At 45.2% G+C, this 16643-nt stretch overlaps 2 protein-coding genes across 3 annotated transcripts in view; one reads left to right on the top strand and one right to left on the bottom strand.

Moving 5' to 3' along the window:
• Positions 1–3528, bottom strand: part of ireb2 (iron-responsive element binding protein 2) — a 9748-nt gene extending 6220 nt beyond the window's left edge. Inside the window, exons 1-8 of the mRNA XM_076137771.1 lie at positions 3424–3528; positions 1998–2084; positions 1355–1520; positions 1096–1233; positions 745–990; positions 574–643; positions 280–463; positions 41–180 (exon numbers count right to left, since the gene is read on the bottom strand). Of these exons, the coding sequence (XP_075993886.1) occupies positions 41–180; positions 280–463; positions 574–643; positions 745–990; positions 1096–1233; positions 1355–1520; positions 1998–2084; positions 3424–3448 (1056 nt within the window). The 5' untranslated portion in view covers positions 3449–3528. The remainder of the gene's footprint in view (positions 1–40; positions 181–279; positions 464–573; positions 644–744; positions 991–1095; positions 1234–1354; positions 1521–1997; positions 2085–3423) is intronic.
• A 1179-nt stretch (positions 3529–4707) lies between these two features.
• bcl2l13 (BCL2 like 13) lies at positions 4708–16145 on the top strand. Of its 2 annotated transcripts, none has more exons than XM_076171600.1 (7): positions 4708–4861; positions 5776–5985; positions 7999–8088; positions 8308–8458; positions 9041–9113; positions 9252–9380; positions 13847–16145. In XM_076171600.1, the coding sequence occupies exons 2-7, from the start codon at positions 5829–5831 to the stop codon at positions 14936–14938; spliced, it is 1692 nt and encodes a 563-aa protein (XP_076027715.1). In that variant the 5' UTR covers positions 4708–4861; positions 5776–5828; the 3' UTR covers positions 14939–16145. The 2 variants fall into 2 exon arrangements, with proteins under 2 accessions (XP_076027715.1, XP_076027722.1); XM_076171607.1 differs by lacking the exon at positions 4708–4861 and adding an exon at positions 5285–5486.
• The last annotated feature ends 498 nt before the right edge of the window (positions 16146–16643 follow it).

The following is a 16643-nucleotide window of genomic DNA, read 5'->3' as shown; positions in this document are numbered from 1 at the left end:
ATCATCCTTCTACCGTGTGCTCTCAAAGACGCGACCTCACCTTCGTGATGCCCAGGACGATGTCTATGGAGGTGGCGAGGGGGTTGATGGAGCCCAGCAGCTTGCAGCCCACCACCTGTGGAAGGGTCAGCGACACCGGCTGGCCCAGCATCACCGCCTCCGATTCGATTCCCCCGACACCTGGCGAAGGAAAGCAAACCAACAAGCGTTACAATCCAGTTCAGTCCAGTCCGTAATTGTGGTGACTGAATCGTCTGGAGCTGGTAAGATATTTGTTACCCCATCCCAGGATGCCCAGGCCGTTGATCATGGTGGTGTGCGAGTCGGTTCCCACCACACTGTCGGGGTAGATCAGGCCGTCGCTGACCTGGACGACTCGGGACAGATACTCCAGATTGACCTGGTGGACGGCGCCGATTTCCGGAGGAACCACGTTGACGTTGGTGAAGGCTTTGGAACACCACTGTTAGGGCCACAGACAGGTCAATGTTTACAGCTCTCTGACTGCTGACACAGCGGTGGACAATTTCCCGCTGCTATAAATATAAATTGTAGATAAAACTTGTGTTATACCTTAAAGAACTGAAGCCTCTCTTTGTTTCTGATCAGTTCCATCTCCTGATTCTTTAGAGCCGAGTCAGTGCTGCAGGAAACAACACATCAACAGTTACAATTTTAACAACGTGTCGATGATTTGACCTGTAGCTGCTCTCTTTATCATAGTGACTGAAACACAGCACTCACTCAGAGACGGGCTTCAGGTGGAAAGGGCAGAGGAGAGGCGTGTTCTCTATCTGCTGGACAGAGTTGGAGGGTCGGTCCGGGGAGGTGACGGGTTCGCTGCAGCCGGCTTTGCTGCAGGAGCCGCGCTGGCCTACGCAGCTCTGTGAGCCTCCTCTGGGTAGAGGTCTGGACGGCGCGGGCCGAGCCGGTCCCTGATTCTGATTTGGACCCTCGCCTCCGCCTGGGTTGGGAGCGTTCTGTATGGCACTGTTTGGACAACATTTGGACAAGTTGAGCACATTGGTGAGGTGAGGAACGACTGGAAGAAATCAGAGTGAATTCTTTTAAGCTCGACATTCTAATCACACACACCATTTGCTGAAGTCAATCTGTAGTGAGTGGTCTACGATGAGGTCTGTGGGGCACTGGGGGTTGATGAGGCTTGGGTCCCCGCCGTGTTTGGCCACAGCGTCCCTCATGGCTGCCAGGTCCACCATAGCAGGAATGCCCCTGTCAATATGAACCAAACATCTAATCAGACTCATTCAGGAAATGACTGCCTGATCCTACTCCTCAGAAATAAGCTTTAAGACAGAGGGACAATATGGACGTCAAATCTAGTGAAACTCACGTGAAGTCCTGGAGGAGGACTCGTGCAGGAGAGAACGGCACCTCCGCTTGATTCTGCTGCTTCTGCCAATCCAGGATATTCTGGACATCTTCCTCTTTTGTATAGAAGCCGTCACACTTCCGAATCGCTGCCTCCAATAAGACACGGATGGATAAAGGCAGCTTCTCTATAGAGAGGCAACAACAATAAGGCAATTACAGTATTAGCTGCAGAAGACGTTTCAGCTGAGGAGCGACAAACTCCTGAAGTATGTGTCACTGTCTTACTACTGAACATGAACAGAACATCAACCCACAAGGCTTCGTCGCCCTGGTGAAGGCTTGTGGGTTGTTTGAAACATGAGTGCTATTTAAAGTGGACCAGTATGTTACATCAAAGTTTAAATGAGTAAAGAATTAAAGTACCATGTGTGAAATATGAGGGATGAGGTGAATCAGTTCCAGGCGGCCATTACATTACATTACATTACGATCATTTGGCAGACGCTTTTATCCAAAGCGACTTACATTACCACCCTCCGCAGAGGGGGGAACAATTGAGGGTTCGGTGCCTTGCTCAGGGGCACCTCGGCAGGGACTCGAACCAGCAACCTCCCGGTTCTCAAGCGGAAGCTCTACCCACTGAGCTACTGCCATGAACTCACCATATCTTGGATCGTTTAACTTCTGTGGGTTGAAGAACTTGATTTTGCCATCTTGGAGTGTGTCTATTAGATGGCTGTATGGGGGCTCTGTGGGCGGCAAATAACAACGTATCACAAAGAAACTCCTTCACAACATGCTCCAATTCTTCAGAGGCTGGTAAATGTGGATTGTCAGTGTTATATTTTGTCGAAAATCCACATTATGCCTCCTATGTCAACAATACACGAGCCGCTGCACTACTTTGGTGAATCTAGTCTTTCTATTCCCAGCATCACTCACTGCTCTTCTCCACATGACACCACACTGTTACCTTGGCGCTCAGATTGCAGTCTTTTCAGGCTACATTTTTGTTTTCACAGAGAAACTGACACAGCAAGGTTAATCTAATATTCTGGACTAGGGACTGATAGAATCTTAAACTGACTGGTTTGGGACTGGTTTTGTCCCATTTCTGCATATCTGAGAATGACCCAAGGTGTGGTGTCTGTGTCCTGCTCTTCATCTGCAGTGTTTCATCATCACTACAACTGAAGAAAAAGGGGCAATAAAAAAAAATGACATTCAAAACTACCACTAAAACAACATAGTGGACACAAACGCCAGAATAGGGAGCCAGAATTATAACATAACTCCAAGTTGTATTTACATGAGCTCTCAAAGTAACACAACTAACCATTTTCTGCTTAATATGGTGTATTCTCTTATTTGTACGCAGAGCTTTACACCGCAGTCTGTTGTCGTTCATATCCATGGCAACAAATCCACAAAACCATCTGCTTCCCTGTCAAATCCAGCCCCAAACCTACTGGCTATAATAGTAAGGAAGTGATGATACGCAATTTGTAAACTATGCAGATTGGAACATACATTGAAGGACATGACATTATTTTCTTCAAACGAGATAAACACTCAAACTGAAACAGCAAAGCTCAACTCTGCGCTGACGCTTAATTAGCAACAAACGACGCGAAATGACGGACACAAAGCGATGCGACAAAACATCGAGGGTCTTTATCTTGAAACGCACGTTAGCTAGCATCTACTTATCGTGCGCGAGCCAGACGTCTTCGGCAGATAAGCGATCTAAACACGAATAATTACCGAACAGTCGCTAACTAGAGTGAATGTGTAGATGAGGATGTTTGTTAAATCGAGGAGATAGAAGTTGTTTTTGTCTGTATTAACATATGTAAAGCTCTAGCAGGTTAAAGAGCAGGTCAAATTCGTCCCGGTTTACGACCATCATACAAAGCTAGCTAGTGTTAGCCATATCAATGTTTGACATCGGTAGATCATATGTAACGTTAACTAAAACCAAACGACAACCAGCTTAATGTTTTATTGTGTAATGCAGCCACGACTTGCACGGTAAAATGACTCGAATAACGCTTAACTAGGAAAGATTAGCGAACGACACCTCTTTACCTTGTACTGAGGAAGTGAGCGCCATGATGACTACTGGTTTCAACACGACTCGTTCGACAGCGACAACACCGGACCGACCAATCGGAGCGCTCAGTTCGGAGGTCACGCCCACTTCATTACTAACCCAAACAAATCCAGTTTACTTTTCACACATCAGACGGCATCCTCATATAAAATACAGTATATATGAAATAATTATTGTTCTCATATTATATCATCATATTATCATAAGTCCTCAGTCCTCAGTCAGATAGACTATATAAATATCACTGGACCCCTACTAGTGCTGCCTGCCGCTTCCATTGTCCATTACCGCCACCAATACTACGACCACAATTATTACTGCAACCAATTATCATATTTACAAGCGCGACTAGAAAGCGCCCAGAGAACGCAAACCGCCGCCAAGGCCGACCATTTCATTTCTGTGCACGTTTGACGTGATTTATAATGAAACCATTGGTTTGGAGGCTGTCCGTGCTGTTCGCAGTCTCTGCTACCACCTAGTGGCAATTTAGTGCCAACACGGGAACCACCTCTATTAGACAGACATAAACGGAACACTGTTGCACCCCAAGATGACACCACGAATGATGTCACATCTGCAGCCAATAATGACATCACAGATAATGTCACAGCTGCAGCCTTTCACATCATGAATGCTGTCACAAATGTATTTCTGCGGGATAATGACATCATAAAGGATGTCTCATTAATATGATGTCAGAGTTGAGACTTTTGAGTAATACATTTACTTCCCTGATCTTTAGTTTGCACAACGTGACTTAATCTTGCATTGTTTTATTTAATGTAGCAGCTTTGGCTTATGGTATTTTCATTAACAGCATTTACACCATTGCTATAACATAAAGCAAACACCTCAAACACCTCACCTCTGTCTAATGTAGAACACTCTGCCCTATACTTTCTGTTTAGGTCACACTTAACTCTTTCTGCCCTTTAATTATTAATATTTTGCATTTGCATTTTTACTACTGTGTTTGTATTTATTTATATTTATTACAACTGTTCTTATTTACTACTGTGTGTGTTGTGTTTAACTGTTTTACTGTTACCTGTTATGCTGCTGTGACTGAACAATTTCTCAGTTTGGAATAAAAGTATCTCTCCCTCTCTCTCTCTCTCTCTCCCTCTCTCTAATAACATCTCGAGCGTATTATTTAGAAAGTTCTAACCGGAAACTGGTTGTAGTTATTGTCGTTAGTTTTGTAGCGTAATCCACCTTTAGTGTGTGTGCCTGTAAAGCACACAGTGTACTGAGTCTGACAGACCTGCTGCTGCTGCTGCTGCTGCTGCCCTAGTCCACATTCTCTCACACACGCTACACACACACACTGGTCTGTTCTCTCCCACAGCGTGTCGGACATTAGCAGCCAAACGAGTCTTTTGTCTGCACTGTTGCCTTTGGTCCAAGACGGTAAGAGCTCTATTAAACAAGTTTATTTTCCTGCGTGTCCACAACAATAGCAGCTCACGTGGGATGTTAACGTTAAAGCTAGCTGCCTGCAAATATGAACAGATTGTTTTTCTCTTTTACTTAAAACTGTATTTTTCATGGTAGTAGAGATTGCGGAAGTTTCATATGTTCTAAAACGCGAAATATGTATTCCCATATTGTACAGGCACGTGTGTCCACAATGAACTACCCTATTAAGATCGCTAAGAAATCGAGCAGTAATCGTTATTGATATTTTAATTTCCCCAAACCATTAAAATTAGATAACTGTAACGTTGGTGCTCTATATTATTAAAAAATGCAGACAAAGCCATCATCTGTGGGGTGTTTTATTTTGATAACTGCGACCGGAAGTTACTTATTATTTGGCAAATGTGACACTAATCTGATATTGTGTCCGTTTGGCGTTGACCTCATTCGTCTCCGTCAACCGTGAAGGCTACTGAGTTCACTTTTACAAGTTTAGAAAGCAGTTACAGACGGCAGACTGAAGCGCATAGGGGGATATTATTACAAGTTTGTGTGTTAAGAATTTGAACGCTCATTGACAGGTTACTCACGCCCATAGGTTCCACGTGTGTGTTATGTAAGTCGAATTGTTTGAAGTCAGTAATGTACAGATAATAGCCATCACTTCATATCTATGCTATCCTCTGTACTGTTAGCAACAGTTAGCAGCATTGTGGTTTTAGATAGTTATTTATGGATCTGCTTCCTTTTCAAGCATCAAGCCAATGTGACGTGTCTTGTCTGTGATAATGCTGAGGGACATGTTTGATCATGTCTGATTATGGGTCAAGTCCTTAACCTGATCTGGACTCTTTGTTGTAATTGCTGTATTTGACAGAAATGCATCAACCATTGCTTTTCCCTAGGTAAGACTTCCAGTCCAGCTTTGATTGTAAGAACCTATGTGCCTGAAAGTGTGATGGACAGCTATATAATGGCTACTTCGGGCTCAAGCTCCCCCACCTGCATTACTGCCACTGTGCCTGAGGGATTTCATTATGAAACCAAGTTCCTTGTGCTCAAATATCTGGGACTGCCGTCTGCAAGGAGATCACAGGGACCGACTTCAGTTCAAGGTGAGAGGAGAGATCTTTGTGTTCATTTTCTATCAGCGTTTCCCTTAAGGCTTTACCAGCATATGAAAGTGAAGAAGAGCCAGGATGACCCCAAACTTTACAGAAAGTGAAGTGTAACTTGGAGGTACAGGATTGTCTTTGCCCTTTCTGTGGCTGTCTGTTGTTAATATCAGAAATACATGGAAGGGCAACTCTCATGTGTGCACACGTTTCTATTTGTGTACACTCGTCGGGAAGGAAAACATTCAGGGTTTGTAGGCGTGTTGCCACCTGTTCACCAGCTGAAACTCTTGTGTTTCTGTCCAGTCGCTGGTTCGTCCATTCAGGCATGTGGGTTATGAAAAAGCCGGTGCTTGTAAATATGATGCACGTCATGTAATACTGCCTTTAACCCTTTAACCCCCAGCTAGAGTCCTTCCAATATGGAGTCCAGAGTACTGGCCGTCTTTGCAGCAGCAGCTTTTATAACTGCGAGTTGTGCCATGGCTTGTTCTTCGTCTTGCACCCGCACTGTGCGGTATTTGACAGTGAAAGGTCAAGGTCACAGGACAAGGTCAGATTTTCAGCCCAGAGTATATTTTGCTGCATATCTTAAAAAGTCTTCACAGAATCTAATATCAGTGCAGTCTTTAGTAATATTGGCTCCTGTGATCTTTGGTTCAAGCTAAAACAAGTAGGATTTTTGATATTGAAAGCCATTGGCCCACAAATCGGTCACCAAATGGAAACTGAGGCTGTATCTTTATAGGTTTACAGCCAATAAGCCAAAGCCATGTCAGTCATCACATTAGTCTACTAAAATCACAAGTTCACTACAGTCAGTTGAGCAGGGAACATATCTGCTCTCTTATTTGAATTCTTGGAGAATAGAACCTATGAGCTGTTGTGCTTTTATGTCTCTGCTTCTTTCCTACACCGACTTCCTGCCACTCGTTATTGTTGTCATTGTCTTAATGTGCTTGAAATGGGCGTAGAAAGGGATACAAGTTCTTGATCCCTACTTTTCGCTTGAGCGGGTCCCCTTTCTGACAGCCTGTCGTGTGTAATCAGCACAGGATTACTCTCACGGCAGCGGACCATAGTGGAATAGTTGGCCAGCTAGCTGTTTGACTAAGTGCTGAAACAGCACCGGGCGCAGGAAAAAACAATAATTATCCTCGGGCACTTCATGTGTGAGCTCCAGAGGACACCAGAGAGCGTGACAGGGGCTGAGCCAACCAGTGTCGGTTACACGATTCATATTTCAGTTCCCCAAAAACAGATTTTGGTCTTTTGTCAGACGTCCAAAGAAGCAGATGATCACTTATTGCTGTTGGCCTGTGGGTTGTGTAGCTGTAGCAGTAGTAGCTGTAGTAGTATGTTTAGGTTGAGAATGCATCCTTAATGTTTCTTCAAGGTCTTTGTATCCACCTACACGCCCCCTTTGCATGGTTCCTCTCGTCCCAGAGGTGAAGACTGAATCTCATGAATAATTTACTCCAGCATCAGCGGTCCTTGGCGAAGGACCTAAAGCACTATTTCTTTCACCTTTAGGTGTTCATCAAACGTGCTTTAAGAGGATCAGTATGTGGAGGAGTGAAAGTCAGAGGGGCGTGATGCTTTACATTCTTCTTCTCCCTCATCAGCCACACACAGCTACTTTGTTTCAAAACTATGTAAATGTGATGTCATACCAAGACTGCTGACAACGCTATACTCAATGTTACAAACCTTTGCTTGGTAAAGAAAAACAGTGGCATTTCCAGAAACATTACCCCATCTAGGTGCTGGCAGATACTGTATGAGCAATCTTTTTGCCTTTTGGTTGGATGTGATGGTGATGTGGCCAGAAAAATCGTTTCAGTTTACTGGTCACTTCCTGAAATCATCTTATCTGTGTGTGCCAGACATGCTGGTAACGCTCTTTTGACTCGTTAAGCGCTTGATACTTTTGAGGGTTTATAGTGTTTACCATATTTCATGTTGAACTACAATTCCCCTGAAGCTGATAAGTATTGTGATTATCTTTACTAGGCGATGGCCAGAATGAAAGAGAGAGGAACATGGAGATTAAAGCAAAGATAGAGGAAGAGCTGAGACTACTGGAAGATGAGATCTCTGTCTGTAAGTGATCACACACACACACACACACACACACACACACACACACACACACACACACACACACACACACACACACACACACACACACACACACACACACACACACACACACACACACACTTGCTCCCATTTTCCAGAAACTTTCAACAAAACCGTGTCATGTACATTTCTGTTAAAGTGAGCTGCAGTGACCGTGGTAACTTCTCTGTTTGCCTGCAGCCAGCACGGGCTTCAGCCGCCACACATCGGCGGTGTTCAGTCCAGCCAACCCGGAGAGTTCCATAGAGGACCCCCTCGCCGCTCTGGGAGATCAAGTGGCCACAGAGCTGGACACACACCTGGCCGAAGCAGTACACACACTCCTCACGGGGTCAGTTCTCTGCTCAGCGGCGGTCGGTTCATAGTAGTGCTGGTTGTAGATTCACATGTAAAATAATGTGATGCTGAATCAACCTTCAGCTCTCACTGTTTCAAGATGGTCCCAATTTCTTTACTGCTTCCATATGATCTAGTTAAGTCTATACTTCACCTAAAACTGAAAGCAGCACAGGCACCACACCACACTGCTGCAGAGGAAATATGAGGGAAATGTGCAAACAAGGTGAAATCTCAAAGTCAATGTTGATGCACGGCTTTCTCAATGTGGTGAACTCCTGACTGACCTCAAGCAGCCATTCAGGCCTCTGTGCCTCAGAACAAATATGTGTTTACACTGTGCTACAGATGAACACTTGCGTAGGAGTCAGACGGACAATATTTCTTTTTGTCATGGTGTTAATACAGTATAAGAGGAAATGAAATCTACGTTCATGAACATACTGTACATCCTCACACTTTTACATTTAGCAGTTTGTGATGGATGGTACTCACTCCAGCCACTTTGTATTACAGACATTTAGACACATTAAAGGGGGCATGTTTGTGTTAATGTCCTTCTGTCTGTGTACTTCAGCCCTCTGGACTACCAGAGTTTCAGAGACACAATACTGGATCTATCAACACACATACAAGGAGGCTGGAGCAAGGTGAGGCAACATTACTCTCTCCTCTATCCTTTAAAACCTCCTGTAAACACCCGACAGCCTCTCGTACATATGAGTCTTGATCGCCACTGTTCTCCTTCTCTGACCTGATGTCCTCTGCCCCCCTCTCTCCTCCTCCAGGTGCTCGTGCCCCTTGTGCTGCTCCAGGCCCTGCAGAAGGAGGGCCAGTCACCGACCGACCTGGTGCCTCTCGGGGTTCGTTTCCTGGAGGAGGCAGAGGCCGACTACATCATCCAGCAGGGAGGATGGGTGAGTAACCATAGCAGGAAATGTGGATAAGAAAGCATTTCACGTTGCCGACTCATGCTTCTTATTCTAAAATCTATGACAAGTAGTTTTTGTAATTCCCCCGAGTGACTCCTGGGTAAAGTCTGTTTTAGTGTTACCAGTGTTAATCATTTGAATTCATAGTCTGTGTGCTCTATCTTGGAGGCATTAAGGATTAAATGTAACGCTAGTGATACAGATGTGCAGAGCTAAGAAGGGACCAGGAGGAAATCCCCCCTCATGCTCTTAACGCCCAGTTGAGGGCAGCAGCGAGCCTCCATAGCAATTTAACAGCAGAAATTATGACTTATTTGCAAATTTGCTCTAGATAGAATTGCTTATTTGACTATTTCTTGATACCAACTGTACTACAGAACCTCAGCTGTGTGGAGAAAGACTCAACCTGCACTTTATAACATTCAAATATCATGCAAAAGAAGGGCTAACACACTTACAGCAGGTACGCTTACAACTCCCTTTGGGCTGTGAAGAACTCATTCTGTTCAGTGTCTCTTTGCTGCCTGACTAACAGCAGAAATATTTGGCAGACTATAGACATGTTAAGCTCACCCATCCCCTCCCTGCTTTGATCACACCAGCACACGTATGTCGTTCAGTAACATCACAGGCTGTTAAACATGTTTACCTTAAATCACAGTATATTGTTTCCTGTACCGGAAAAACAGGAACATCTCATGTGAGCTTGTTGTTTGCATGCATGGTGACATTGTTCTCTGTTCCTCTCGCCATGTTTTAGACTTTAGAGTCCATCTTGTCAGATGTAGAGTACTGCGTCACAGATGGCCTCTCATAAATTAGGTCATCCTGACGAAAGGTCACGTGACTGCTTTTTGTCTACCCCGTTACGTCATAGTCGTGACGGCTCTGCTCGCTTTTGTCCGATAAATTGCGACCGCGGTGCCCCGGCACTAAACCAGGCTAAGTTCTTACTTAGCGTTATGTCACAGAGATGAACGGCTATGAGCCAGAGGTTGATTGGTAATGGATGGAGAGAGAGACAGAGGGCAGAGGAGGAGGAGGAGGTGGAGGAGGGGACTGGACTGGAATATGAAAGAGTATAAAGGATGGGAGGAGTGAGAGATGAGGGAGGAAAGTGGGCGGGCGTGGTGAGCCAGTAAAGGCAAAGTGAAATCTGCCTTAGTTTGACAGCTGCCTGCACGCACATCTCCACCTCTGCTCCGTCTGTACAATCTCCATTTTACATAGACCTCTCAAGCTTCACCCGACGTGCTCGTGCCTAGACCAGGACCGAGACTTGACATTCAGGTAGGGTGTTTAAAAGGTGACGTTGAAGAAATGGCATAGAAGTTAGTCGTAATGTCTGTGTGTGTTATAATGTGAAGAGAAGGACAGCGTGTACATCCTTTAATCTGTATTTAGATAACAACAAAGCAGATGAGCCGATGTTCTAACCTGTCCACTCTGAAGACATTTTGTCCTCTTGTGTCTGTCGTGACCGCGTGTCGGGGTTGGGTTGCTCTCACAGCGCCCTTTGTTGGTGAAAGTGGAATGCCATAAAGCGTTATGACCCTAATGTGCCGCACACTTCATTTGGCAGGAACAAAAGTAGTCTCTCTTAATCTGTGCACGTCCCGGGGAACAGTGGAGTGGGGATGAGGACATTTGCACTGAACGGGGACAGTTGTAATCTAATGCTTTCACTATCTGCCTGTTCTGTGGGCTCTTCAAAATTTGACAGTAAAAGCTGCTGTGTGCAAACCGATTGGGCACCTCGTGTGTGCGAGTGTGTGTGTGCGTGCGTGATGTAACGTGACTCCCGAGACAGAGAAAGTGGCCACCTGACCTCTCGGCAAAGACAAAGGGAAACGCATTGTTTTACCGTGACGTACAGGATAATGAACTCTTAACGTACCCTTGCATGTCATGCGGCCCTGTGCAGTGCTCCTCCGTGTTATGTAAGCACTTTCCTGTCGGCGCCGGCGTGAAACATGTACATCACCGTGTCGCTGCATGAGGAGGACAGACTGGGAGCGGAGCAGAGAGACCGTGCGAGCCCAGCGCCACCGGAAATAACTCTAATAATCCTTTTAAAACATCACCAGAGGCTGGACTGACCCACTTGTAGCTTCATAAAAAAAAAAAAACTTACCAACTCACCGGCTCACAGACGAGGTTAGACAGGAAACAAATCCATCCAGCGTTGAGCAGGACAGGTTCAAACTTGAGTTTTGTTGGGTGTGCGTTCTTGCAGAAGCATTTCTTCCATAATGATAATCTATTATTATTCTATAATCTAGAACACGTCTTTTATTGTAGATCCTAAGAACCGTTTGCTTTGCCATCATGAAGCCTGGGGGTGCTGTTGGCAGAAGGGGGTTTGCTAAATAGAGGATTCGTTTGTGGACGAAACAATGATTTCATTAGTTTTCATTGTTTTGGTTGTAAACTGATGTGAAGTAACAGCACGAGGAAGAGGGTGCTGGTGTGATGGTGGTGATGAAGATTCCTCCTGGCCACCACCTGAGTCAGCTGAATCTGTTTCTCTCTGTTCAGTTGACCTTAACTGCATTTTCACATAATTATCACCAAGTCCAATGTTTGTGTAATCAGTTATGGTGTTGTCAACTTATATGAACTTCAACTATCAATTCTACATAGACCAAAACGATTTAGGTTTGGAGGAGGGAGGGGTCTATCTGACATTTTGTTGCCTTTTTAAGCCTAAGGTTGCATTTGCAGGGAGCTGTGGCATGTTTGCAGTGTGTGTCAGCCACGTGCCAAACTAACAAGAACCTGTGAGAGTCTTCCAAAGTTTCTATGTGTTTGGGGATGTTTCCTGCTTGGAGGCTTGTAAATGCCTGTACACGTGTTTCACTGTTCAACTGCAACTGTTTTATCAGAGCAGTGTGAGTTCATGATATGACATACAAAGCTGCCCGCCGAGCAAAAGTGATGCAATAGCAGAGACTGTACGTCCCTTCCTGCAGATCAGGAAAGTGGACTTGGTGCAAAGGGAGCGCACATGGATCACACCTGACGATAACACACACACATTTGAAAGGTAGCAGCTCTACTAACTTGTGTCCTGCTGGTGGATAAGAGGGAATGGAACACAAACAATAAAGGTATGGTGAGTATTTGTCCCTTATGATCATTATTGTTGCAGGGTTTTGAGCAGATTGCTTAAAGTTTGGTACATTTTATGATTTTAGTTAGATGTTTTTTTTGACTCGCTGACAACAGAAGCATAAGTAAAGGAGGATTAATTTACTGTGACCAAGTACAATCAACCTGTGCTGTATCTCATCACCCTCCCACATTGGAATCGGCTTATGAAAGTGAATGTTGGGTAACTATGGAGATTGTGTTGCCTTGGGAGCAGGTCTGTGCTGTCCGATCCTTTCTGTCTCTTTCTCTTTCTCTCACACACACATACACAGACACAGACACACACTTCTATGTACTGTCTCTTTGTATCTGGTCTGATCTGGACACACCTAAACTGTGTGACATGCACAGCAGCATAGCTCTGACTCGAGCTCGTTTCTCACACTGATCCAGACGAGCCTCTGCACATGTGTGTTTCTGTTCAGGTTGTCTGCTGGTTGTCACTTCTGTTCTTAAACAGATGAGTCCATTTTATTTTTATACTAACCCTAAGGCCAGCCAGTTGTAATTTGTGTGTGATGATCAATGGGCTGTGAAGCACCTCACACACTCTGGGCCTCTTCAAAGGTCTGCATCACTCAGCACAAGTTGCAAGCGTCACTCGCTCATGCTATTTTTTTGTTGCACTTCTTCCAAGTGTTGACGTGGCAAACTGGTTTTGAGGAGTTTGACCATCATTCACTTAGTTTATATGATGCAGAGTGACCTTTGTTTCACTCTGCACACACACACACACACACACACACACACACACACACACACACACACACACACACACACACACACACACACACACACACACACACACACACACACAATCGTCAGATCTGGCTGTTGCGTAATAGGAAAGCCTTACAGAGATGGTGCATAATCCAATGTTGGTGGTGTCTGCTCACCACAAGGTGGCATGCAAGGCCAACCTAATGTGCAATTCACTGTGAGCAGTCACATGGATTCTAAAGTGTCCTTTCAAATGTTGTTTGCAGCTGCTGTAAGTTTTAGTCAATAACTCTCAGCATTCTCTTCACAAAATGCTGAAATCTGAAGGCCAGATGATCAGGTGCAATTATTTTCTGTAATTATTCACCCAGAGACACACATTCTCCACACACACACAGTAATTGTAAGGGTTGTTGGGTGTTTTTTTCCGATGCAAATTTAACCATTTCTTGCTTGAGCCTTGCCTTACATCATCTTATATGAACTATGCAAATGAACACCTGTGAGCCCAGCCAGGACTCTTTTTACTGGTATTACTCACAGTATGTGTTGATGCCATCCGTTTCTGTCTTCCACAGGGCGCAATATTTGGCGTTGAGGCAGAGGAGGAGCAAGCTGGGACCATCGCCGAAGACAGCAACGACATTTACATCCTGTCAGGTGAGCAGCACCCCGACCGGCTCAGTCCTCCTGCCTCATTGCTCTGCGCTGGCGACGACAACAGCGGGCAGAGCTCCTGGCAGACAGAAAGTTTACCTGTGTCTCTGGTCGGTCACGAGTCTTGGGCACAGGTCAGCATGATGGACCCCGAAGACGTCAAGAGCCTGGACAGCATTGAGGGTGTGGCCCTGGCCGAGGAGCGCAGTGAGAACAACTCCTCAAACTCGGACATTGTTCACGTTGAGCGTGAGGAGGCTGAGCTGCTGGAGGAAGGCGCCGAAGAAGGAGGGATCGATGAAAGCATGATGAGCGTGCTCGGCACTGAGAGTGACCTCGCCGCGCTCAGGGAAGGATTTAGGGACGAGACTGCACCTGTTCCAATGGCGTCCGATTCTGATTTCACAACCCAGACCTCCTTTATTTCATTAGAGGAGCCAGTAGTATTAGAGACGCCTGCCAGCTTGTCAGCAGAGCCATCCCTCAGCTTAGAACCAGAGTTGCCTCCCCCTGTCTCAGAACCTCCTGCTCCCATCTCCTCCGACCCAGAACCTGCAGCACCTTCACCTGTTCCTGCAGTGGAACCAGAACCTGAGCCAGAACCAGCTGCTGTTACCGCCCCAGTGCCTGTTGAGGCGACGCCCCCGTCTCCCGCTAAGGAGGCCCCGACACCTCTTATCACAGCGCCAGCAGAACCTGAAACCATCTCAGAACCACAACAGGAAGTAGAGCCCGTCGCTTTGCCTCTCCAGTCAGAGGAGCCCAAGCCTGAACCAGAGACTGTGGCAGAGCCAGAAGCCCCACTAGATGCCACTGTAGATGCTCCAGCTAAGGAGGCCCCAGCTGAGGAGGCCCCAGCTCAGATCCCTGTGCAGAAGGAGCCAGAGCCAGAACCAGAGCCAGAACCAGAGCCAGAGAAAGCTGCAGGGCTGCCGTTGCTGCTGTATGGAGGTGTGCTGTTGGCCTTCTCCGCTGTAATGGCTTATGGGGTAATGAGATACAGGAGGAAGTAGAAGATAGAAGAACCTTTCTCTACATTTAGAAATTAGTTCTTTGGTGCTGGTACAGTCGTACACATGGCATTTGAAGGTTTAGACTTGCTAAAATGCCCTTGATCTCCTCTCATCCACTGGCTACCTGCTCCATGATGACCCATGATGCTTTACTCTCCTCCTGCCCACCTTCACTAAGAAAAGGACAAACTAAGCACTCATCTGTACAGTTTTTTTTTCTTCTCAATTCTCTTGGGAGTCACATGAAATTATGTCCCCGCGCTGATTTGTGCATTCATCTCTGGAAAGTGTTATGTCTGTGTTTCTCCTGTTGACGCTTATTTAGATTTGTGTTGTCTCTGTGATTTTCTGTTTGAGTCAACACACCCACTTGGAAAGTTGACAGCTACGCCCACTGTAGTCGGGGTACTGTACAGTTAACTTCCAGGGTAGCTGTTGCCGTGTGACGTAAGGGCTTCTAGCGTTCAACACCTTCTATGCAGGAACATCGCATCTGATTATCTTATTCCCCTTCAACTGTGATACATTGTTCTGATCCTTTCACTGGTAGGCAAACCTGATGTACTCATTCTCACAATCCCAGTATGATGTTCAGTCTTTCCACATCGCATTCCGTATCACAAACGGCAGCATATTTAGTTGACATTCGTCCAGATGATGGGATGACACAGGTGGAAACATATTGGTGCAAATGTAGTCTGCATGTGGTAGAAATGATCAATGATTCCAAGAAAAATAACCTTTGATGGCCAATATTGCTATTATAACTTGTCACTATCAATATGGCATTCTATACAATGGTCCAAAGACGCAGAGATCTACAGCAGGTCACAGTATTAGTTTGTCTATCTGTGAGCTGCATCGTTACAACAGGGTTCTGGGTTTTGATACTTTTAACTCTTTGGAGTCTTGGAGACATTTTCACAATTTTACTGGAGTTGCATTCAATTTAAAGGGTACATTTTGAGGTTTTTGAAAATTTCTACTCATTTTTGGACAATTATGTTTATGTATGAGGAAAAAGAAATTCCAGAATTATTCCATATTCTAGGAAAGTTCCTGATTTTCTACCTCCTGCTGCTTTTAAGGTCCTTCGCCAAACAAACGTGACTGCCTGGGCTTTGATGCTGGTATCATAACAGTATGATCATGGTTGTTAGAGCCAATTAATGAAAACGTAAGTAAAGTGTCCGTTCCGACACTCTCGGTAGGTTTAATGAAAAGTAAAGCCGACGACTCTAGATGGTTAAAATATAAACACCAGCAAAACCTTCAGGCTTCAGTTTCATATACATGGATTAAATGCTTGAATAACCAAACAATGCTATTTAACCTCCTTTACTGACCTCATTTACTTCTGTTACTTTCCTCCCCATCTTATTTGTTGGCCAGGTGCCATAAACCAGTATTTTGCCCAAATTTTTTTCAACCAAAAATAAAGTTATTCTCTGATTAGGAGGTCAGGTCTCTACTCTGACTGTTAGGAGCCTGATGTGAAGCAAAGGAAGCTGAATTGGCCCTTAAATGATTTATGACGAAAACAGCAGCATCCAGCTTCATATTTCACAGGGATGCACCAACATACAGACCCTCACTGCTGTAGGTCTTTGGGGCCACAAATAACAGGACGCCCTTGTGTATAATACTGTTGGACTGAAAATATGCGTGTGTGTGTGCAAAGGGAAACTTGTATGTAAGAAAGTAC

Source organism: Genypterus blacodes, unplaced genomic scaffold, assembly GCF_046128005.1.
Source record: "Genypterus blacodes isolate CSIRO-AG114 ecotype Tasmania unplaced genomic scaffold, CSIRO-AGI_Gbla_v1 ptg000015l_1, whole genome shotgun sequence".
NCBI lineage: Eukaryota > Metazoa > Chordata > Actinopteri > Ophidiiformes > Ophidiidae > Genypterus > Genypterus blacodes.
This window is presented reverse-complemented; position numbering and strand designations above follow the sequence as displayed.

What these genes read in the sequence shown, in the direction of transcription:
- bcl2l13 (XM_076171600.1), top strand. Translation starts at nt 5,829, where the DNA reads ATGGACAGCTATATAATGGCTACTTCGGGCTCAAGCTCCCCCACCTGC. An exon ending in GTACACACACTCCTCACGGG is followed by an intron (nt 8,459 to 9,040) that starts GTCAGTTCTCTG and finishes TGTGTACTTCAG; the next exon opens with CCCTCTGGACTACCAGAGTT. An exon ending in TACAAGGAGGCTGGAGCAAG is followed by an intron (nt 9,114 to 9,251) that starts GTGAGGCAACAT and finishes CTCCTCCTCCAG; the next exon opens with GTGCTCGTGCCCCTTGTGCT.